The sequence below is a fragment of the Neodiprion lecontei genome, chromosome 2 (genome assembly GCF_021901455.1).
Source record: "Neodiprion lecontei isolate iyNeoLeco1 chromosome 2, iyNeoLeco1.1, whole genome shotgun sequence".
In the NCBI taxonomy this organism is placed as follows: Eukaryota; Metazoa; Arthropoda; class Insecta; order Hymenoptera; family Diprionidae; genus Neodiprion; species Neodiprion lecontei.
In genome coordinates, this window is record NC_060261.1 from 30,882,904 (window position 1) to 30,905,547 (window position 22,644).

The window sequence follows — 22,644 nt, forward strand, 5'->3', positions numbered from 1 at the left end:
TATTAAAAGTTTAAAAATATGCTAATGGCAGTAAGGGTCGTACGGTAAACTCCAATAGTAGCCGAATAACAGATTATTGAGCTTTAAGAATAGATTTTTGTTTATAAAAAATACCACCAGGAAGTTTACTTTCGTTTTTATCCAGTAGAGTCCCTATAAACTTTAACAACCACGAATATTTCCTACAAGAAAGTCCGTCTACATAACGTGTTAACCAAGGCGTAAGCGCTGTGTGCAATTGCTGCGCGTGGCCAATATCCAGACTCCAGAGGTTATAAATGTTTTATGAAATAATCTAATCAAGTTACAAGCACGTAATCGAAGATTGATGTGCTCAATAATTTTTTACGTGTAAAATGACAGCGCTTGCTCTATTGCATAGGAAAGTAAGCAGTGAGTAAAAACCCTTAACATTATATATAAATTACGAGAACCTAACCGTATTATAAGATTATGATCGCAATTGTCATTGCCAAAGCAGACGGCACTCAAGAATCGCAACAGTTTACCGGAGGGCGTGAGGAAGGGTGGGAGGGAGGGAGGGATCAGCCGTTTTGTTAAGTCACAAACAACGTAGATGATACACAGACAAGCTTCTCGAATACAAATGTAAGACATGGCGCGGGGAAATTTGAATTTCGAATTATTTGAAAATATAAATTGTTTGAAAAATAACAAATTTGTTCTTCGCTGTTCACTTTTTAGAACCACTGTTACTTTTTTTTGTATCTACTTTGGTGTGAATTCTACGTTTTATTTTCAGGAACTTTTCAATATTTAAAAACTTCAGCGTGCCTCCGGAGGCAATCTCGAATTGTCGCTCGTCATGAATCCAGCTTTGTACCAAAGCGAGTGCTAATATTGACCAAGGTATCACGTTACTATTTCGAAAAACTGCGTGAACCAAATCTCAGTGAATCTCAACTTAGGACTAAACTCATCGAGAGAGGATCTGACTATGACGCATTAATCACCAGCCACAATAATGACCGCAAGAGAGAATTGGAGACAAGAAGCGTTTTGGAAGAATTGAATATTGAATATAGAGTAACAAATAGGTAAGTATGAAGCAAAATTATGCAAGCCACAGGCCACTTGTAAATCAAATATCTAATTCAGGAAAATAGTTTATCTATTTGCTCATGAAAAATTACTTGAGTTTTTATTATATCATGTAATTTTTAATTAAGATAAAAGATGTGCAGTATAAGGAAAGTATTGACTTAAATCTTTGGTGTAATTGTAACATCTGATGAAAACAGCCAATACTTATTTGTGTCAATTAGACTCTACTCAAATCTGTAACTCTGAACATGAAAACTTCAGCAAAAGAGTCAATCAAAACTTCAATACTATATTTTTGACACACTCGAAATGAATGAAAACTGATTAGATAAATTAACAAACGGAGAGCATAATTTTCTTTCTTCAACTACACATTCAAAATGTTCAAAAATTGAATATAAAAAGACCGCTAGTATATAGTGATCTAACTGATACGTATTTTTCAACAATTGTTACCGTGCATAATTATTGTCTAAACAACTTAAACTTGAACGACATTCTTCTTCACTCACCTCCTAACTACATTCCATCAGGTTAACGATAGATCGTAACACTTTCGACTGGGCAGACCTGATTCTACCGATAGGTGGAGATGGAACTTTTTTATTCTCATCAAATCTGATACGTGACAACAAGAAGCGTATAATGGGCATAAATTCTGATCCATCGTCGTCAGAAGGGTATTTGATGCTGCCTGAGAAGTACACAAGAGACATAAGATTGATATTTGAGCTTCTCAGATCGGGTGATTACAATTATGTCATGCGAAGTAGAATTAGAACTACCCTCAAGGGTAAGGGGATTTGGAACCCGCCCTTTCATATGCATGAAAAGTGGAGAGTGGCTGGCGAAGAGAAGCAACGGGTCAAATATACAGACAAAGATACTGCTGCAGAGAACAACCACATCCTTGGGTAACTCAATTTTTTTATAAAGTATGTTGAATCACACGAGGCAGTGATTTTCCTATTTATCTTGCTCTTTTGTCCTGAACCAACAGTATTTATTTCAATACGAGATTCGATTTGTTACGACAGGTTTTACGTGGATGACGCATTTAAGGCAGACACAACTGCAGAGATGCCAAAGGAGAGACGACTTCCGTGGCTGGCTTTAAATGAAGTATGTTTTATTAACAAACTGACATACTGAACTACATGAAATGATGATAACTTATCGAATACACCGGTGATAATAGAAACTTTTAGCTTTTGCTGCTAGAAAATTAAAAGGAATGCATTCATCGCGTACCAAAAAAATTGTCAGTACACAGTATCGCCCAAAATATGATACTGAAGATTTATTCATTGTACCGTTTTTATCTTGTCAGGTGTTTGCTGGTGAATCACTGTCGGCAAGGACAAGCACTTTGGAAGTGAATTTTGGGGACGAAATTTCATGGTTCAAAGTAAAGAGCTGCGGGTTATGCGCCAGCACTGGGACGGGATCAACGTCTTGGCATAAAGCAATCAACAGTTTGAGTCCGCAAGTTGTTGACGACATTCTAAAACTTGCGAATGTTAAAATTGCGTCTAGTGCAAAAACTGAGGATATATCAATGGAGTACAATAAGAGACTGCAGTTTCCCGCAGGTTAGCACTGTCAGTGAGGATAATAATCCTCTGTACTTAATGAACTCAATTGTTCAGTTGATCATCACGCGATCGTTTTTACTAATTATCTGCAAGTAGATTAAAGTTTATATGGTTTCAGAGGATACAAAAATTGCATACACAATTAGAGATATGATTGTGGGACAAACGTTACCGTCGCCAAAAGGAATTCAATCTCGCGGATATTGCAAGAAGCTGATCATTCGTTCACATTGCTTCGACGCAGGACTAGTACTAGATGGTGGTATCGCTGTTCCCTTCAACGATGGAACAATTGCAATTATGGAAATCCATCCTGAAGATTCACTAAGAACAATTATGCTTAGAGAGTGAAGAACAAAGTTAATATAAATAGTAACAATTTCCAAATAAATTAATTTTCAACTGGAAAAAATGACGTTAGTTGAAGAATGATACTTAAGAAGCAGAAAGAATTTTTATAATATATTGTACGCGTAAATGACTTTTTTTTAAACTCAGAATATACTTATTTATATATAAGTCGTTCGTTATTCACGGACAATTTGTTTTAAATTAGACCTTTCATTATTCACCTTTATTCGTTTTCATCTGAGATTTACAATGCAATATAATACGTATTAAATAGCTGAAAACGTAAAAGTATATTATCATTAGACTATAAATACACAGCGGATAATCATTCCATAATTTGTATATTTCTAAAGACAAAAGTAAACGTTTGTTAATTGATTACAGGTATAATACCTATCAAGCGTGATTGTAGAGAATTATACTAATAGAAAAAATAGATTCGGCAACGTGAATTAGGTATATATAGTTTGTACATACGTAGGTATGTCAGATGAGAAATAAGTTGTTAAAAAAAAATAATAATTTCTTGATACACACAGTGTAAATGCCAGTGACCACATCAAATATCTCAACCCTCCTAATATTATACTGATATTTATCCTAACTGAAACACGCTGACATCAGTCTATGCCTAACTGTACTTTCATGTCCTGCTTCATTACGCCATACAATAAACGTAGAATAACAAGCAACAATGGACATAGCGCATCTATTTTTTCTTTTTTTTAGTTTACTTCACAATTAGACAGAGCGCATATATTTTTTTGATTGCAGTACACTTCGGCTCACATGCATCCATAGTTGTGATAATGCTGGTCAGCTTTACTATTGGTAATGTGTTCTGTAGACAGGCGTTATTATTTTTTTCTCTATCGTGTTTTCGTTAATTTTTTGTTTTATTTTCAATCAGACTTCAGAATAGGATGCTGGTCTGCATCCATATAAAAACAACAGTTTCTTATTTTGATTTATTTGTTCATTTAACTGATTAATTATTGTTATTTATTTATTCTTTTAAATTGTTTTATCATTATTCAATATTATACTATATTTGTTATAATTCTATAGATGATATAAATATAAATTCATGAGTATCAATCGGTTCAGTATTAATTTTGATATTAATTCACTATACAGGTTGCAACAAGTCCTAAGATATTCAGAAAATATCATCCGAGACTTAAATCTGTACGTAGCTAGAAAATATATTTTTGAATATGACGGAGTTTTCTAAACTCTTTTTGATTTATTTCTTGATTTATGTTTGTTTTTTATTTTTATTTTACTTTTATCTTATACTAACGCCGTTTACCATTCGACACGGCTTATACTATTATAACTATCTCGCTACCATTTATGGGATATAAAGCGACGTTTACGGACCTCGTACTATCAACGAATGTGTTAATTTTTTGTTCTATTGGTACATCATCAAATACTAAATTGAACCTGATTGCGGTTATCTAATCTGTTAAAAAAGCGAGAGTTCAAAAAATTACTATAGTAAATATTGTATATATAATACTATTTGTATGTAAATGCAGAGTCGGCAATTTATAATTCCTTATATACGACAAGATGTCGTTAAATTTTTCAGGTGGCATATATTACACTTGAATCAGTGTAATGGTATGGTATCTAATTAGTACTCACTTTTCATTATTTGTTCATTCGTGAATTTCAATAGTTCGCTCTCAATTGTGAAATAATACCATCAATGGTTTACCGATATCTGTAGCCTTCAATCCTGGGTGAAATCTTACCATACACTCAATAACAATAGTAATTACAGCAAACTTTCCTAGTACATTGCGTGAGTTGAAATAAATAAAAAATTAATAAAATTTTACAGCGATTATGAGGGAGGAAATTAAAAAATTTACCTCTTTAAAAAGCGAAAAAATCCTTTACTTTTCTCCGGAGGGGGAGCCATCAACATCGGTACTTGGTTTTTATGGGTGATGTGAATCTGGAACCAAAATAGGTTTCAATATTACAAGAATACACTGAATTTTGCAAAAGAGCGCCGTCAACTCGATTTTCACAACAGCAAAAAAACCTAAACTATAAATGAGATTTACCGTGCATGGTCCCTGCATCCATGGTTCTCCGTCAATCTGCATGGGAAACCTTTTGGTAGTTTTTATTTTAACACTGCTGCACTGGGCTAGTCTTCTTCCAGATGCTCTGAGACCTGTCTTGACTTGACCCATGTGTAAACAATTTTCCAATCCTATTACTTCTATGAGATTGTCTCCTATATCTGAAACAGATATTTTCCATGCAATTGAAAACAGTAATTAAGCTTATAAAGCTAGGCAAGCTATAGATAATTACTCTCCAAGTGGCCATAAAATACAACAATTTGTAATTTCTCAATTTCAACAATTTATTAAAATTAAGTACATAGACTTATTTCTATTTGCATAAAGTTGAATAGAAATTTTTTCTTCCGTAGATTCTTAGTCATATACAGGCCTTCCAATTTTATCGCCATTCTGTTCTAGGCTGTAAGTAATTCTTGAGCGTATACTGAGACACATAGGCTTCTCGCGTTGCGACAGGTTTATTAATAGACTGGGCGTTTTTCCCGAGGTAATTGAAGGGTGTGGCGGAGCTGCTCGCAATTAAGGGAGCTACTCGTGATAAGCACCACCCCACGATTATAGACTTTTTTACTTAGCCAGATGAGCTGTTAGCAAATTGTGAACGGCTTTAAAGAGTTTCAGCGATTCGGAACGAGAACTAGATGGTGCCGGTAAACGGAACGGTTTTTAATCTATTTGTACCTGATTATGAGTATTGGTAAATGATTGTTAACGCACCTTGAATAGCTGCGTTTAAATCTACAGAATTAAAACTGCTAGTGCTCAGTTCTTTGTCTGGACGTTTTCTACGCTTTCCAAGGCGATGCCTCGTGTGATGTTCACCCCATAAATTTGAGCCCCCGTGTGTAAAGGGGATGTTCAACAGGGCGACACCTTGCAACGAGGGCCCGTGAGCTAAATCTAAAGGAATGTCATCACACTGAAAGGAAGCAAAACGTATAATTTGCCTTTAGGCACTCTTGCTCACACTGTGAAAATAATGTTGAGTACAAAATTATAGTGCACATACAGAATAATATACGTACTATTATCTCCAAATCTTCATGGAGGTTCTTACAACTAGCAGCAAACTGCTCGCTAGTTGCGTACTCAAAATACCACAGTTTGTTTTTCATTCTGCTATTGAATTTCTCTGGATTTCGTTCCCTCTCCAAGTGAAACTTAACGCAAATCGCAGCATCGACGCCAACAGAGAAGTAGTTGTTGATTATGTTGTACGGTATGGAATCCTGATTTGGTTTTCTTTCTTCATCTTGGTCTATCATTTCGATTTGCCATCGGTCCATCATTACCGGCGTAGCTTTTTCTATTTTCTACAAAAAGCATGAAACGTGATACTTTTGTATCGCAACTTCAAGTCACAGAAAGTGAATCCTCACCTTTAAAACCTTGTAAATTGCTTCCCCCTCATACCCACCACCCCAACGCAAGCATCTAGCCAAGTCATTGCCTGTTCCCAGTGGTATTACTCCTACTGCAGGCTGCTGTAAGAACTGGACATGGTCTGAAAACAACGCCAAACCATTTGTTGATGATGATAAAAAAAAAATATGCTCCGTGCTTCAAATTGTTAAACAAAGAATTTTTAAGGCTATTTATCATGTTTCTCAACCGTCAGGATACAAGAAAATTCGTGCTTATATCACATAAAGCGACAGGTGAAATTTGGCTAAAGGACGTTCGTTTGTCATAGGAAGCATTACCCATAGTTTCTAATATCCATCCAACAGTCCCATCTCCCCCGCAACAAATAACTTTGAAGTTTTCCACATCCTTGAACATTTGGAGCCCTTGCATTGGACCACCGGTAGCCAAATTGTGAACTTGTCTTGGATTTAGTATGTACTGAAACTTCCTCAGCATTTTTTCACCCTGCCTACCGCCAGATTTTGGATTTATAAAAACTGCGAGCGGCGTTACCCCTGGTGGTAATGTTATCTGAAAAGACATCGCAGGCTGCTGGTTGGACGAACCTCCCCTGGAAACTGCGGCATTCTGGGAAGAATGGTATCGTTGTTAGAATTAGTATAATATGCAGGATATATTAAATACTTACAGATGTGCTAGACGCATTATCTTGACCATATCTACTGCCCCTCTTACTATCCCTGGACAACGATCGTTGTCTGTCTATAACTACAGGGCAAATGGCAGTTGGAGGTAAGATGTGGGCTGCATATTCTCCAAGTGTACATTCGGCTCTGACTTGAGAAACGCATCTGTTATGGAGCTGAAAGAGGTACAATTGGACTAAAAAGCAACTCACGCCACCAAATCTCGATGACAATTTTTTCTACAAATCTCTGTGGATGTTCTATTTTTGTTTTTGTAAGACTGCGCAGAGAACGTTTTCGGATACTATGGGATAAACTTTTCTGTACGTTTGTTGCATCCAAATCGATACATTTTACCGGATTTTGTTTCATTTCCTCCAAACTCGCTGAAGTTTACAGACATTCAGAGAAAAAAAGAAAAGAGAAATGCAAGGGAATCAACAAATATATTTTTCGGACAAATACAAAGCTATCAAGAGAAACTGTGAATCTTACAAGTAGGGTTTCTTTGAATGTTTGCCAATTTTCTATGTAGTGTTTTAATTTGCGTAGATAATTACGAAATATTTGATAGAGTAATAGACTAAAATTTCAAAAAAGATATAAAACCAACCAAGAGACAAAGCAGTTTTACTCACAGTTATTTGACACCATCGACAGTGGAGTCCCGTGATACCGTTGTAACTTTTTATCGTCTTTCTACACTTTGAACACTTCCCATGGCAGTTACCTTCGACCCAATGATGGGCCATTGTTTGAGAAGTCTTTTTACTCTTGACGTAAGTTGCTATGCAAGAGGCAGGCGCTCTTTGTACGCATCTTTCATGGACAGTATATTTACAAACTAAAATCAGCAGACAAATGTATCATTAATGATACGCAATTCTCTCGAATTATATTGCAAAAGATTTAATGCTCGCAACATCGCACTTACAGACACAGGATAATCCCTTTTTACCCAAACCTACAAGCATGTTGAGACAAAGGTTACAATAGGCAGGCTTGCTGAAGTGCTTCAGCTTCCAGAGGTGATTACCATCCTCTTTAACGTGCGAATCTAGTCCCAAAAGTACAAGTAGCGGTATTGTCGTTAGGCCCCCTCTTTTCCATTCGTCTAATGAAACTGTTCCATCCGAATCGTAGTCAATCTCTATCATCATGTCTTGTAGAATCTGATGACACGATAACATTCCAAAATTTATTACTGTCGTTTTGATATTAATACCATGTATTACACAAATTGGGGATCAGTGAAATACTCGCCGGCTTCAGTTCGGTCACATCCCATCCAAGATATTCCGCAACATTCATCATCTGGTTTACTATGCAATCGATTTCCTTGAAACGAATTTTTTATTCATTATTATTACGGATTCGTTCACGGTGTTTTATCTACTCACGTTTCGATCGAGGACCCCATTCCCATCGGTATCGTACAACCGGAACATGACTAGAACGAATGTGAGAGAAAAATATGTAGTCTAGAAAAAAACATCATCTTATTACGTTCATTCAATCAACTTTGGGGTGTCTTCTACCAAATAATCGAATGATTTATCACTAAAGTTCTGAAGAGATTAACACTTTCTATTATGTACAAACAGTTTAGGTGCATCAATTTTGTGAAACATTCCCTTCTTGTCAGCAGAACTCCGTGTTTACTGATTTTACTCAACAAAACATGGTGCATCCAGTAGAATAGTATGATGAACAGGTGGGACTTTTGTGTTGTAAAAAAAAAAAAAAAAAAAAAAGGAAATGCATTATTTATTGACTAGTTGATTTCCAAAGTGATTCACCAATTATCAATAAAAGTAAATAGAGTACATTTTTACTCTTACATTCTAGCTTATCTTCGGGTCGGCCAGCTTCGAGCAAAGAAAGGTAGCAGACGATATCTTTCAAGCTAACTTTGACGGTGTGCACATCTATCATGCTCTGTTTCCTGGCGAGGTGTCTAATTTCTGAAAAATGATGCAACGTTAATTATAAGCACCTACTTCCTATGAGCTGCGTAATGATCGCTATTGTATAAATAATACAAACAGAGCTGGTTCTGCAACGAAATGTCACAGACATTCTAAATAAACACACATACAGAAAATAAAAGAGTTGCTGCAAAGTTTCAAAACCGAAATTATTGGATGCTTGTAAAAGTATTGGACAAAGGAAAACACGCTTTGCGATGAACAGTTTTCGAAGTACTAATTATCAATACATATATAGCGTAAATTTTATGAAGAAACTGATCCCGATTCTGCAATAAAATTTGTACTTTCAATTTGAAAAAGGCGAGTGCAAATAAATGCAGACGCTGAGCAGTAAATAGGCGGAACAAGTTTCAGGCTATTTCCGATTTTTCAGGTACAGCACCCTGAAAGAATGTACCTAAGATAGATAAGGAGAGTTAGTAAGATATTAATAAAATATGAGTATTAATTTCACCTTCTAATTTTCCATTGTTAACGAACAGGGAGTTGTTAGATTTTCGGGATGAATTTCGGGACATTTGGCTGTGGCTCGGGCTGCTGTCTGTGCTTTTTTTTTCCAACACGTCGTGACAGCTGTACGACGTGTGCGTTACAGTCAGCATAGGATGTACACTGCCTGAATAACATGCATGTTGAATGAAGAAGGTATACTTGAATGCAGACCTTTGCCAAATCGATGGTTAGTACGCAACAAAAGATATTCAACGTCGACACAAACAGTTTTCATTCAAATCCAGTCCCTCCTACCTGTTCGAGCTCTCGCAGAAGTTTCGCTGTCGCTTCTGTGGTGCCCGAGAGCCTGTAGCTTCTCTGTAAGACCGTGAAATTTATCTACAAACGAAGATCCTCCGCAGTGACTTTCAGACGCGCCTCCACCACTTCCAGTCAACCCTGTGCTGTTCACATTGGTGTTTGACGTCGTGTGCGAAGTTATTACCGCACAGGCAGTTGTCGATGATAGAACAGCCATTTCCTGTACGCAACGTTGTAACGAAATGTTCTTTTTGGAAATCTATTTTACTCCAGTTCTTTTCACAAAAATGAGCCTATCCTCGGTGTGATTGTTCATACCTTGAGCGCCTTCGTGTCCGTTGCATTTGGCCCCTTTTTAACGAAGGAGAGGAAGAGGTGCCTGGCCAGCTCATCTGGGGCGCCCACCTCGAGATAACTGTCAAGGAACTTGCGGAATCCATCGTAATCAATGTCCTGTGAAAGAATACAAGTAAAACAAGGCAATTACAGTTTTTTTCAATTGCTTCACTGTCATGTTAGCTGTGACAATATTTTCGTTTCTTCATCTCTGGAAACAGTTAGATGACTTCACGTAAATTTAACTGGAATTGATTAAATTTTTCAATTTTAAATAATAGTAATATAATTGTTGCTGTACTCTGAATTTGTTCTCCAGGTATTCAAAATTCCTCACCCCGTCCGGATGGTATTTTTGCACTCCTCCTGGTGTGGTAGTAGACCCGCAAAAGGTGGCCAATACATCTTGCAGTTTCCTCGGTGAATCTGTAGAGAGATTAAAAATGTTTCCATAACTTTAGATGATTATAATCATCAAAGTAGACGATGCGTTTATCTAACGTGACATGTTCCGAAAAAAATTCAACAAATCATGTGGAAAGAATTATTTTCACGTAATCAATATTTAAGAGCTATAATAAATTGATTCGATCGGATTAATTCTGAATCTACTTTGATCTCTAAAATATTTAGGAATTAGTTGAAGTTAGTAACGTTATGAAACGGATGAAAATCGTGGAACAAAAATTGTACAATGACTTTGAATTTGTTCAATTTTCTGAATAAAAAGTTACCTTCTATTAGTATCTTTTGCTTTATTACACTTTAATAAATTTGATTTTTCGAGAATATCCATTGTCGTACTAATTTTATAAACTTCAATTTCGTAAACAATCAGCAGATCATCTGTTCTGATTGCAATGGTCCGATTGTTTTGAATCTGCTATACTTTTATTTTCATCCAGTCTGATGAGCTTAAATTTATCTCGATTGAAAATTGATTAGTTATATGAAGCTTGACGAAGAATTCAACTGGTGGAAAATGAAAAGGTGTCAATCATTCTTGAATTCCGTCAGTAAAAGAGGGAAAATTCAATTGATTTAACAAAAAATATAAACTGATACTTGATCAGTTTCGATTGCTGTAACGTGTAAATACTTAGACGACTGACTTTCGTTTCGTGTTGTCTAATTAATTATTACATCAGTAACAGCCGTTACTCACAGGCAGCGAGATCCTGAAGTTGTTGAAACTCCGCGGGCGAAAGTTTGTCCCATTGAAGTGTCATCCTCGCCTCGATGCCGCGAATCCGTAGCTTCTGTCTCGTTGGCAGTACACTTAACTTGAAATCCGTTGCCCCGCAAACCTGCGGGTAGAAACAAATCAACTGTTTAATTTGATATTAAAAGATGTGTCGCGCTTATCGCACGAACATATTTTTTATCTTATTTTTCGTTCAAATAAATTCAAGTCTCGAACAACCCGAGCAACGGGAATACGCCTTGTCCGCGAATGGAAGAGGTAATCGCAAGTAAACGCGGAAGAGTATAAGGCTTGTATTTAACGATTTCATGCAACGATTACCCCGATACGTACCTTTACTATGGTACGCGATTTATGTCATAGGGTAATCGCAATTTGTCCTGATCCTACAATACATGCACGTAATACCCGGGACGACACTCGTTTGCGTGATGAGTGGAAGTAAAAAGAAGAGGGATAAATGAATATAAAGAATGAAAAAAAAAATAAATAAATAAAAAAAAATAAAAAATACATCGGAGGAATATGGGAAAACAAAAATTGCCCATTCCGTGCACGGGCTTTTGCGTGACGAGCTTCCACCGGGATTTACCCTTACTGTAGGGCAGAAAAACAAGGGGCATGCAGGGAAATGACAGACGTGACATAACGTTGAAAACAGCCGTTGTATGGATATGCGTGAGACACCGCACCTTGATGTACATCATATATTTTATATACATATACATGTAAGAATTACAACCCCTCTTACTCGCGTTTTACGTAACACATGCGTATAATATTACAAATTTCTTCCTTACAGTTATTAAAAGCGTTAAAATGACATTAATAATTGATAATTTGGTGTTGTGCTTTTCAACGAATAGCAACAGTTAGGGCGTTTATTTTTCGAAAAACTTCAACAGCTGTGTAATTTAGAGAATATAATATGCGATTATTAAATCACATATGAAGTGGGGCGTTATTTAACAATTCGTAAACCTTAAAGAGCGTGAATAATGCCAATAATTATTAAGCTTGGTTCGAGCTTGTAATTCGTGCCTCGAAAACAGAATGAATACTTGTCGGTGAAAATTTATTTGATGCTAATCCGACACTGGAAATACGACAAAGTAGCTTGATGCGAAAAACAGCTGGTACCGGTTGAAATCTACAGTGAAGCGACTTTGAGAATAAAAAAATTTATACTTTGTATTTTGTGCTGTTTTTTTTTTTCAGCCAGAGAATCAAAACTTTGATCGTGTAATGTAAATGACTTTTAAATCCACCGCTTCTGCTAACAATAAGACGCACTTTGTAGGGAACTTACAGGTATACACGAAATGTGAATTAATGAACACTATAAAGACATGTTGATATCAAGAGAAAAATCGTAACGTAAAGAAAAAAAAGATATACAATATTTATACAAATTACTCGGAACAGTGATGGAGCGATTGTATAATTCGCAATGTTTTAAGCGATAATGTACGCTGTGTATTCTCGCAAAATATATCGTTCGGCTTGATCAGCGAGCGAGCGCATAGATCTCGGCTTGTATAATCTAGCCGCGTGTGAAACTCTGTAACATCACACACACCGGCGTTATACTGGATCTGAAATAGAGCCTCAGATTCCTGAACATGTTTACAAACTTTGAACGCCGATGAAAAGTTCTTATACGCTCCATAATGACGATCAACAAATAATCTTCCAATTTTAGATCACGTAGTAAGTGTACCAGCCATCCCGTAGACTACAGTTAAGCTGTCCTGCCGTGCAAGCTCGATGATCGCGTAAACATAACACGGTCAGGAAGACGGGAATGCTCGGATTTTACAGGTCGAGCGAATGGCTGCAGGTGCGAACACCTTGCAGCCTTCGTTAATTATTATTCTTTCAACTTTTAACGGTCAACGTTTCATTCCTTTATTTTATACACACGCGAGGCTGGAAATGTTTTCAGCGATTTCAATCATATTATTTTGCCAATTTTTGCAGCATTTTGAATTTTAAACGTAATTGTAATGCGTTGCACGGTCTTAATTTTCGAAATAATTCGTCGTCGAATTTTTGAAACTTTGTCCTTCGAAAGATTGTTCAATTTTTTTCAAATTCTTCAGCTCGGTGAGAATTATATGATAAATTCGTGATATTTTAAAGAAGAACAATAATCAAATACTAAAAATTTTGAAACGTAACTTGTTTTTTTTTATAAATCGTCAATGTATGAAGAATGTTTTTTTTTTGTTGTACTTTAATTTCAATCCGAGATTTTCGAAAAAATGAATTTATCACGGTTAATTCTTTGTATAAAATTGATGAGAGTGAAAGTTATACCATTGAAACATGTTATATTGTCAAAATCATAAATCCCAAATTTTTGTCGAAAGCATACCGTAGACGCGTAATTTTTCATCCCAAACTACAATGATAAAAGAAAATTTGAACTCGATCAAATGCTATAACACGATTGATTGAACGAATTCAAAAAAGTTGAATTTCAAAGTTTGAAAAATGAATGCGTATTCACGCATAGAACATACAGTGTACCGCAACATTTGCATGTACTTCGTTTGAGGTTGAAAAAATCTCACTATCCTACATCGTGTATACACATTGTACACAAATTACCGTCCGTAACAGTTTGGTCGCAAAAGACGTGCGAGAGGATCGGCTGGCGTCACTAGTGCTTGCGATAAATATTTTAGGATCAAAGAACCGACTTCGACGAAGATACTGTCACGGATCATTCGGCAGCCTGCGTTAATCGCGTGACGTAAGAAGGGGGAGGGATTCGTATTCGGAGCTTCGATGCTACGTCACACAGATTCGCCCCCCTTTGAATTTGCCAATGCTGCGCGATTTTCGCATGATCAAAAATTTGCTAGCTATGAACATTGTAACGAATATTGAAAGAGGTGTACCTATATTCGAATTGAATTGAATTGGTATCGTTATCTCGGAATAAGTGTAGAAAAAAAATTAGCAAGCTGGAAATTTCGGTAGTATATTAGAAAGAGGTTTTTTTTCTTTTTTTTTTTTTCTTTTCAAACCGTAAACATGATGCTATTTAATTCGTTTAATTTTTATTCTTTACATGTATATGTATGTATATATGTTATACATCGCGTTTCAGTAAATGAATTAATTTTTCGCAGATTTCTTTTGAAACGTACGAACTTTGGAAGAATGATACGTTAAAAATTCCTTGACGCGTACTTGCAAGTTGTGTGACGTTGTCTTACGGTTCAACGTAATGTGGGTGATTAAATATTGGCTAGAATGAAAATTGACACATTAAGAGAAGGAACACTTTACCTGGATAAGATAATTCCTTTCTTTTCTATCGCTATTCGGAGGTTAAAATATTCCCCGAAACCGTCATATCTCTCGGCTGAGGCTCCGCTTGCGGTGGGCTTTCTTCGACTGAACGCCAGCGTACAATATACTGTGAACGACGTTCTTGCAGGACTTCGGCTTCATTCTATACACCTTGATCCTCGCCGCAATTACACCTGGATTCAGCCCACTGCTGCAGGTCAGGTACAACATTCATCCACCTCTCCAGCGCAGCACCCGATCGCCAAAAGGTTCGTCCTACCACCTCCTCGCCGAGATCACTACTGAAATTCAAGTGAAAAGACCCATTCATCGTGTTGTTACTGACGGATATGATATTCGTTGTCTCGGGGCGGGGTTGAAGTTCCGAATTTGAAAATTTACGATAGCGCCGAGTTACGAATTGTGTGGCGGTGAAACTTGAAGTAAAGATAACAAACTCGTTACGAAGCGACAAAGTTTCGAATGGTCGGAAACCCGACGGCTCAAAGTTCCGAAATGCAAGATTCCGAAAATTCAAGTTATAAAACAAGTTTCGCTAAGGAAAAATTCCGAAAATTAAAATATACTCACACAGCGTAGTTTGCTCAACGAGTGGGTGTAAAAAAACATAAATACCGAAAATCAGAATTACCAGGATTCCGAACGTAAATATATCGAAAATTCAATTGGATTTACCACGTTTTTAATTTTTCTTATTCTCGCGCTTTCGGAACTTTCATTTATCGGAGTTACGCTTTTTCGGCATTTTGTCCTTTCCATTTCGGACCATTCGAAACTTTAACGTTTCGTCAAGGTTTGATTTTTACTACAAGTTTCACCACCAAAATATTCAAACTTTTCAAATTCAGAATCTCAAACCCGCCGTATTGTCTCTAGAGTCGGCCAATCCTTTTGAAATTACGTAACGCTTTCTTCGTGAAATTTATTCATTTTGATTTGTTAAACCGAGTCACCGATGTGAAAATACTTCTTGAATCGAGATTCTAACTCAAATCACCGTCCGAATCAAAAGCCAGTAACCTTTCGATGATAAAACCTTTGGTAAACTTATTGATAACTAACATCATCGGCACAGATATAACACTGCTAAAAAATTTTCAAAGGGTATTCCAGTTCCTTCTTACCCAACTTCTGATTCAGACGGCTGACTCATGATTAAATAATATCGTATCAAAAAGTCCGTTGATAATACATTCCATCGATGAACACGGTTCGAAATTTAGTTGGAAGGGCGAAAAACTTGTACAATTGGTAAAATTAAAGAGAGTTGTACAAAGAGAATAAAGAACCATGTGAAATGTTGTCGGTGTTATAGTCTCCGATCACCTGCGAAGGGACGAGGAAGCGAAATTGCCAATTTTGTAAGCTTATCTATACGCTTCAACGTGCTTTCGTGCCTCCCCTGCACGAGTCGCTGTGATACGTAATTCCGAAGAGGACCAGGGTGTAATTGATCGTTTAATAGTATATCCAGCATCGTATATTCGAGCTGCGCTACGTGTGACAGTGGTGGGCGTTTACACGGGACGTAATTTAACAAAGGTTCATCCCCCAATTTTCCACCCAACTTCAATGTTTGCTCGCAACCCTTCTCCTATCTTTCCTCAATCCACATTAACAACACGGTGTATCTCCGTATACGAACGTTACGCATGCCAGCTTTTCTCCTCTCTTTTCGTTTCCATCATTTTTATTTCTACCTTTTTCACGCCGCAAATTTCTCCACTTCTGATAAACCTCTATGTACTTATTTCCCGTCATTTTTCTTACGCGATTGTTCTAAAATTTTCTGATATATATTACAAAGAATCTTCGGGAAATTGTTTAAGGTTTGGTTAACAAGTAGAAGAATAGAATTGTAGTTATTTGGATAATTCTTTTTTAAAATAAATATTTCCACCGGGAAGCGCTGCAGTCCGTGAACGCGCGGATATCGAAACGAGTTAATGAGGGCAATCCGCGCGGTGCCATCTGTTTTGAATATTCTTGCCAAGTACTAGATTGAAATGAGGAGTGCGGATGTAGAGGGGCGGGGGGGGGGGGGGGGGGGTAATCTTATAGATAGGCAGTACGTGTGGAGCTTGTGCGGGCAGAAAAACTCGTCAACTTCCGTGCGCGAAACGAAGCGAAAATATTGTCGAGTAGTTTGTGTAAAAAGTTGAATAATTATCTACCTAACTTTGCGCACGTATCGCAGATTAAAATTGAAGCCTGCGAGTAAGAGAAGAAAAAAAATGGACACACGTGAAACCAGGATGAGGCAAAATAATTGCAAATTTGCGCAACGTACAAACTGCGAAGTGAATCCAAATATATATTCGTAACTGTTACGGGATAGCAATGATGGGTTTATAAAAAATATGTGGGATTCTAGGAATTTAGGGGATGGAAGACAATCGGGCATAAAACGTTTGTTACAGATATGCGGAATAATTTATTTCCGATTTGAGGATGATGATTTAGATCGTCAAGAATCAAAGCTTAGATCGGAAACTAGACACGTTGTATAGAAATGCTACACAATCAGGGGCGGGCGTCTTGCGCTAAAATTACTTGCAAGAACACGCGGAATAGCAGAGATCAATTATAGTTTCGCGTCGATTGAATCGCGATTGTCGGAATTGGAAAATCACCAATGAAATCATACATACGTCAGACACAAATCACTTTTTCGGATCTTTTTTTGTTGCTTCAGAGCAGCACAGAATCGACTGAACGAGGTTGAAGTTATAGCAACGTTATCGTAACGAAACATTTGGGGAAAAATTATCTTTCTTCTTATTCTTGCAATAACTTTGAAGGAACCAAGATTTGAAAATATGAATGTTTTGTTTTATTACGGTTTACTGAATTTCAACCAATTTCAAAATCGCGGAATAACGGTTTTTCCTCAGCGTGAATCGTTGCAACAACCTTACTAACGTCAACATGATTCGACTTATCTCTCTGAAAATTAATCATTTTCTATGAAATATTCAGATTTATCAGATTTTGCAAACTATAATACAATCCCGTGATGATGATCGCGATGTGCTGACCGAACATTGTTATATTTCGCCGTAACAAATTCAATATCCGATAGCTATATCTAATACTAGGATCAGTCGTTGATTTGTAATTTAGACAGGCATTGATCGCCGCTCGCAAGTGTTATTCTCGATTTTCGCGTGGCGATAATATTTGTCATTGTATTATTCATTTTTCTCTGTCAACAATTACATTATAATTACGCGTACGTACGTAGCTTCTACTTTAATTACGCTCGACAATCGTATTTTCTAGGGTTATATTAATTTCACTTGAAAATCTATTTTTAAATAAGATATTGCAGTAAAAAAAAAATACACAGGCCAATTTAGACCGGTGCATCACGAAGTTTGTTGTCAGAGTTGCGACGAAGAATTTTGCCGGAAACTTGTATTTAATTTAATTATAAGATATGTAGTTACCCAGAGGTGTGTAAAAATCCATCAATATACTCAATATTCTTACACGAAGGAAGAATTTTCAATTCGATCAATCGCGTGTATTAAATTTGACCAGAGACATACAGGATAATACGCGTTCGAATTAAGAATGACCGAGAATAACAGATTATTTTTCCCCGATTAATCGAGTAAAATTGATTATTATTCAATCTCGATCAATCGACCGAGTCGATTATTTTTCCGCAAAGTCGGTTTTTGTTCTTTACTCCCCTGAACGACGCAATGCAATATCAATTTGCATGATTAAAGTATCAATTATTATCATTGTCTTACTTACTAAGTACCCATTCGATATAACAAGTGAAAGATGAATGAATATTTTCACCTGATGTTGATAAATATTTGGAATAAAACTATAAATTATGAAAAAACTTTTCCGCCATTAAGACTACACACTGAAATTTACGAAATTTTGCTTTCAAATGCGCAGTTTCAAAAAAATACTAAATAATTGATTAATCGATTAATTTCTACCGATTCAATCGAGTCGTGTTCGATTATTTTTTTGAACTCAATTAATCGATGCGCCGATTATTTTTAGCTCAGTGGCCATCACCGGTCACTTCGAATAAACGATGCAATTATTATTGGCACCCTGGAAGAGTCGTATAAGCAGATACGATGCGTACATGTGTATGTTACACGCGCACGATTTACTCGCAGTAATTTGAACGTATGTACGTTACACACATACGCATACCTATACGTACCTATGTACACAGGTATGTGTGTAGGTACATACATACCTGTGTGTGAATATACATAGGTAGGTATATGGTAACGTAACGCAACGCAAATCGTCGCTATTCTGGGCTCGCACGTATCCATGGTAACGCATCCTTTCTCTCCCTCCTGAGCAACCCTCTCGCATTCTCATTCTCACTCTCCCACACCATAGTTTTCCCTCTTTCGATTCACCCCCTCCTCCTCTTGCCGCCCCCTCCCCCCCAGTCCATGCCATACAAATCGCTCGCAATCGTTTTCGCGTTATTACCCGATAATGCATCTCGCACACCAGAATTTTTCCCAACAATTTTTACTTCCCGGGTATAACTCGCGGTGTTACTTTTAAATTAATAATACGCCAAGTGTAAGAAAAATAACCTGTGCAAATGTAAAAAATTTATTATATCCCAGGATAAAGTCGCATTATGTATCGCTATGCGCACTTTGCGATGAACGGGTCACGATGCTTTTTTAATTATAAGTGGCAAAGTAAAATACCAGCAGGATACAAAGGAGAAAGGAAAATTTCAAATTCCAAGGATCGACGCGCCTCTTCAGAACTGACGTAGTATGAATACCGAGATGAATACACGTGTGTATTCAGTTGACAAATATGGAAGAGAATAGACGTTTTCAATCGACGAAGAATGAAATTTTGCTGGCGAATACGATTTTCGTTCGTGGGGCGGTATGAGATGATATCACGTACAAATACCTACATCTGAATTTGGAAGTTTGATCTCGAGATTATCTTGCGGCACATTTCTAGTTTTTTTTTTGAGCGATAAAAAATTACAGATTTCTCTAATACATTTCTTTTAATCGAAATTCCATTGACATGAAAACTTTATCAACATCCTAAGATTTTAATATTAATACCTACATCTTGTTATTTAAAAATCGAAGGAAGTAAAAAATCGGTAATGATTGAACATCTCCAAGGCTGCCCGAATATCTTCCCCAAATTACGACTGCAGCATCGCGATATACACTTTGTAACACGTATCTACAAAAATATCATCGAAAACTGTACAAATTCGTAAATAGACAGGTAAGAAGGAAGACGAGTGTTGCAAAAACATGGGCACGTAAAAAAACCGAGATGAATGAGAAAAATTTCATCGACAAGATTCGATTTTGCACAAATCAGGCCAACGCGTCTAGTTATTTTTTTTTCCACATATATACGATCTTTATCAGCGACAGGAATCCACACCAGCCTCCTTCCTGAGCTTTCTCGCGTACCTAATCGCGTCCCGAGAGCTCCCTCTGGGTCGGTCTTGCTCCTGCGTGGTTTGACCTTGAAATGAGGGAAAAGGATGAACGGGGCCGTCACGCCCCGCGAGTTGGGCGGTGGTGGGGGGGGGGGTGTTAAGGATAGCTTTTGATAAATTTTGCCGAGGCATAGACGTATGTGCGCGTACGACGGCAGGTGCAATGCTTGAGACCTCTGAAAATTTGATTGAAAAGAAAAGGAGAGGGTGATCGTCAATGGCACGATCCGCAGACGTCGTCCTTGCGGGTTTGCGGAATTGCGAGTGCAGGCGGAATCAGAGATGAATTGCCGTACCTAGTGGACGATTCGATCCTTTCGAAACCTGTGAACCTGACTTGGTTGACCTAGGTAAGGGTCGGGCGGAAAGGCACTCGGAACTCTCCCCCACCCTCCCGATCCTTGCAACCCCAAACGCCGCGCGGAAATATTCCGCGTCATTGATTTACATTCTCTCGATTCGTTCCTTCTTTTTCTCCCTTTCGCGTTTGGCTCGCTCTTTCTTCGTTGCTCTTGCACTCTCGCTGTAGGGTGAAAGGAGAGAGAGTAATTTAATCGTATCGACGATCTTCATTAAACTATTCGATATCTTCAAATCGTTTATGGAATTGTGAGGTTATTGTGGACGCGGGTTAACTTCTGATAGGCAAATATCCAAACCGCATATCGCTCGTGTCAATGTGTATATAGAAAAATACCCGGCGGATAATTACTTTTAAATATTTCAGCTTTTGATAAAGCTAGCGAGGTTTTTTCCCTTTTCAAATTAAAGTTCAAACGATTCCGTATAAAATGATTTTATTGTGACGGTAATTATGTTGAGATAAACGAATAAAATGAACGTTGAAGGGATTCGATCCTTGCAGTCTGCTCCAAGAGTACAAGATTTTTGGGAGGGAAATTTCACCCTCATAGATTGTTATGGGTTAATTGCTTCCAATCGTTCGTAGAGGACGTATCGTACGCAACTCACGATTGATCGCTCAATTAAACCGCTTAAGCTGGTGATTATGATCATCGGCTATACAGTGGTTGCAGTGCGTTTTGTAAATACGTCGCGACGGTTGAATAGTTGCGGTGTGCTTAGATGATTACTTCGTACCTACGCACCGCAAACGGGGCGTCGCGTTAACGGATAGGATGAAAACTTCAATCTATATACATAGGTATTCTCTTACAATCTTAGTTACCATATTAGAGATGATTCTCTTCTTTCCCTAGTCCTCGGTCTCGCCTGCAGCTCGGTGCTACGTTCAGTTATATCGAGTGGGCCAGTCGCATATGGGGCACGATGCTACATTTTAAGTCAAGGTTTTAGGGGTTGTTCCTTCAACGGCTAACCAAGGATGCTGGTCCTTCTCTCTCGTACGCCGGGAATTCGATAAACGATATTAGTTCACTGTTTGTTTAATTGTCGGACGGATTTTTACAGCTCCTTTCAATATTGTTACGACGGAGCTTCTTTTACAGGAAATTCTTCGATTATCGTCATCTCGCGGGGTTTCTGTACACGGATACTCCGAATCTTCGACACTACCCTAACTCCCGCGCGGATCGGGCACGACTGACACGATCTGGAATCTCGATCCGATAGTCCGTAGTGTAGTACTAGCGGCTATACAAACCGCGGCGCCATCTACCTGCTTTGGTTTATCAGCTGTTTCAATCCCCCAAAATTCAGGATTCGTTTAGTACCGTTGCGGTCCGCATTCCCAGCTAACAATCGTGCCTCGATCTATTTTCAAATTCATTTGTTCTTTCCTTTTCAAATCGGCATTCCATAGATTGCCGTTGGACGAGTCTGAGGGTATATTGGCAGAAGACGTTGTTCAACATTCGTTTAAAATTTGAAATATTCGAGTAGCGGATTGATGGTTCGATATTCATTTCACGGATTAAATAACGACGCGGTGCGAGAGAAAGCTCTCGGGGAATAATATGTTCAAGAATAGCGGGTAGGCGAAGCGTCTGAAGGAAAGTCTATTTTTAATCATACGGAAGAGAAGTTTAAGTATTTTGACCCTGTCTATCAAAAGTTGAACGTACGTCGAAACGCGTCGCCCGGTAAAATCTAATATTTGTTTAACTCGCGGGCGTGTATTTCGAATTTCAGTTACGAACGAACAGCTGAATTTCCCATCAGCGTAACCTTTCACGTTTGCACCAGTTGTTAAAATTCTTGCTTTCGACCCATATGTCTCAGGAGATAATATTATCACTTCAAATCATAGGTCAAATATGGGCTAATATATAAACGTGAATCTCAAATTTTAAACTTTCAAATCTGACGACAATTTTTATAACCGTTTAGGGTCATGAAAATATATCATTGCATTCTTGTTTTGGCATTAAATAAATAAATTTATCAATTCAGTT

General features: G+C 37.5%; 2 protein-coding genes across 9 annotated transcripts; one reads left to right on the forward strand and one right to left on the reverse strand.

Annotated features, from left to right (window-relative positions):
- Positions 1–30: 30 nt before the first annotated feature.
- On the forward strand, positions 31–3,945 carry LOC107218820 (NAD kinase 2, mitochondrial). The gene is made up of 6 exons (XM_015656838.2): positions 31–393; positions 764–1,058; positions 1,599–1,979; positions 2,103–2,187; positions 2,396–2,657; positions 2,779–3,945. Exons 1-6 carry the CDS (start codon positions 357–359, stop codon positions 3,009–3,011), a joined length of 1,293 nt encoding a protein of 430 aa, XP_015512324.2. The 5' UTR covers positions 31–356; the 3' UTR covers positions 3,012–3,945.
- LOC107218840 (diacylglycerol kinase 1) lies at positions 3,161–21,846 on the reverse strand. Of its 8 annotated transcripts, XR_006902651.1 has the most exons (21): positions 21,459–21,846; positions 14,758–15,062; positions 11,419–11,560; positions 10,555–10,679; positions 10,236–10,370; positions 9,912–10,164; positions 9,619–9,780; positions 9,015–9,137; positions 8,574–8,623; positions 8,437–8,511; positions 8,108–8,345; positions 7,812–8,017; positions 7,176–7,349; positions 6,823–7,114; positions 6,499–6,623; positions 6,145–6,432; positions 5,837–6,038; positions 5,093–5,274; positions 4,895–4,980; positions 4,665–4,812; positions 3,161–4,479 (listed from the first exon to the last, which is right to left on the reverse strand). XR_006902651.1 is itself a non-coding variant. In XM_046730516.1 (20 exons), the coding sequence occupies exons 3-20, from the start codon at positions 11,480–11,482 to the stop codon at positions 4,782–4,784; spliced, it is 2,811 nt and encodes a 936-aa protein (XP_046586472.1). In that variant the 5' UTR covers positions 11,483–11,560; positions 14,758–15,059; positions 21,459–21,846; the 3' UTR covers positions 3,161–4,781. The 8 variants fall into 8 exon arrangements, 7 of the variants coding, with proteins under 7 accessions (XP_046586472.1, XP_046586474.1, XP_046586469.1 ...); XM_046730516.1 differs by having other exon boundaries at positions 3,161–4,812; positions 14,758–15,059; XM_046730518.1 differs by having other exon boundaries at positions 3,161–4,812; positions 10,591–10,679.
- Between the last annotated feature and the right edge of the window lie 798 nt (positions 21,847–22,644).

What these genes read in the sequence shown, in the direction of transcription:
- LOC107218820 (XM_015656838.2), top strand. Translation starts at nt 357, where the DNA reads ATGACAGCGCTTGCTCTATTGCATAGGAAAGTAAGCA. An exon ending in ATTGCATAGGAAAGTAAGCA is followed by an intron (nt 394 to 763) that starts GTGAGTAAAAAC and finishes TTTTATTTTCAG; the next exon opens with GAACTTTTCAATATTTAAAA. An exon ending in CGTGGCTGGCTTTAAATGAA is followed by an intron (nt 2,188 to 2,395) that starts GTATGTTTTATT and finishes TTATCTTGTCAG; the next exon opens with GTGTTTGCTGGTGAATCACT.
- LOC107218840 (XM_046730516.1), bottom strand. Translation starts at nt 11,482, where the DNA reads ATGACACTTCAATGGGACAAACTTTCGCCCGCGGAGTTTCAACAACTT. An exon ending in ACCTGGAGAACAAATTCAGA is followed by an intron (nt 10,371 to 10,554) that starts GTACAGCAACAA and finishes ATTCTTTCACAG; the next exon opens with GACATTGATTACGATGGATT. An exon ending in CAATTTACAAGGTTTTAAAG is followed by an intron (nt 6,433 to 6,498) that starts GTGAGGATTCAC and finishes TGCTTTTTGTAG; the next exon opens with AAAATAGAAAAAGCTACGCC.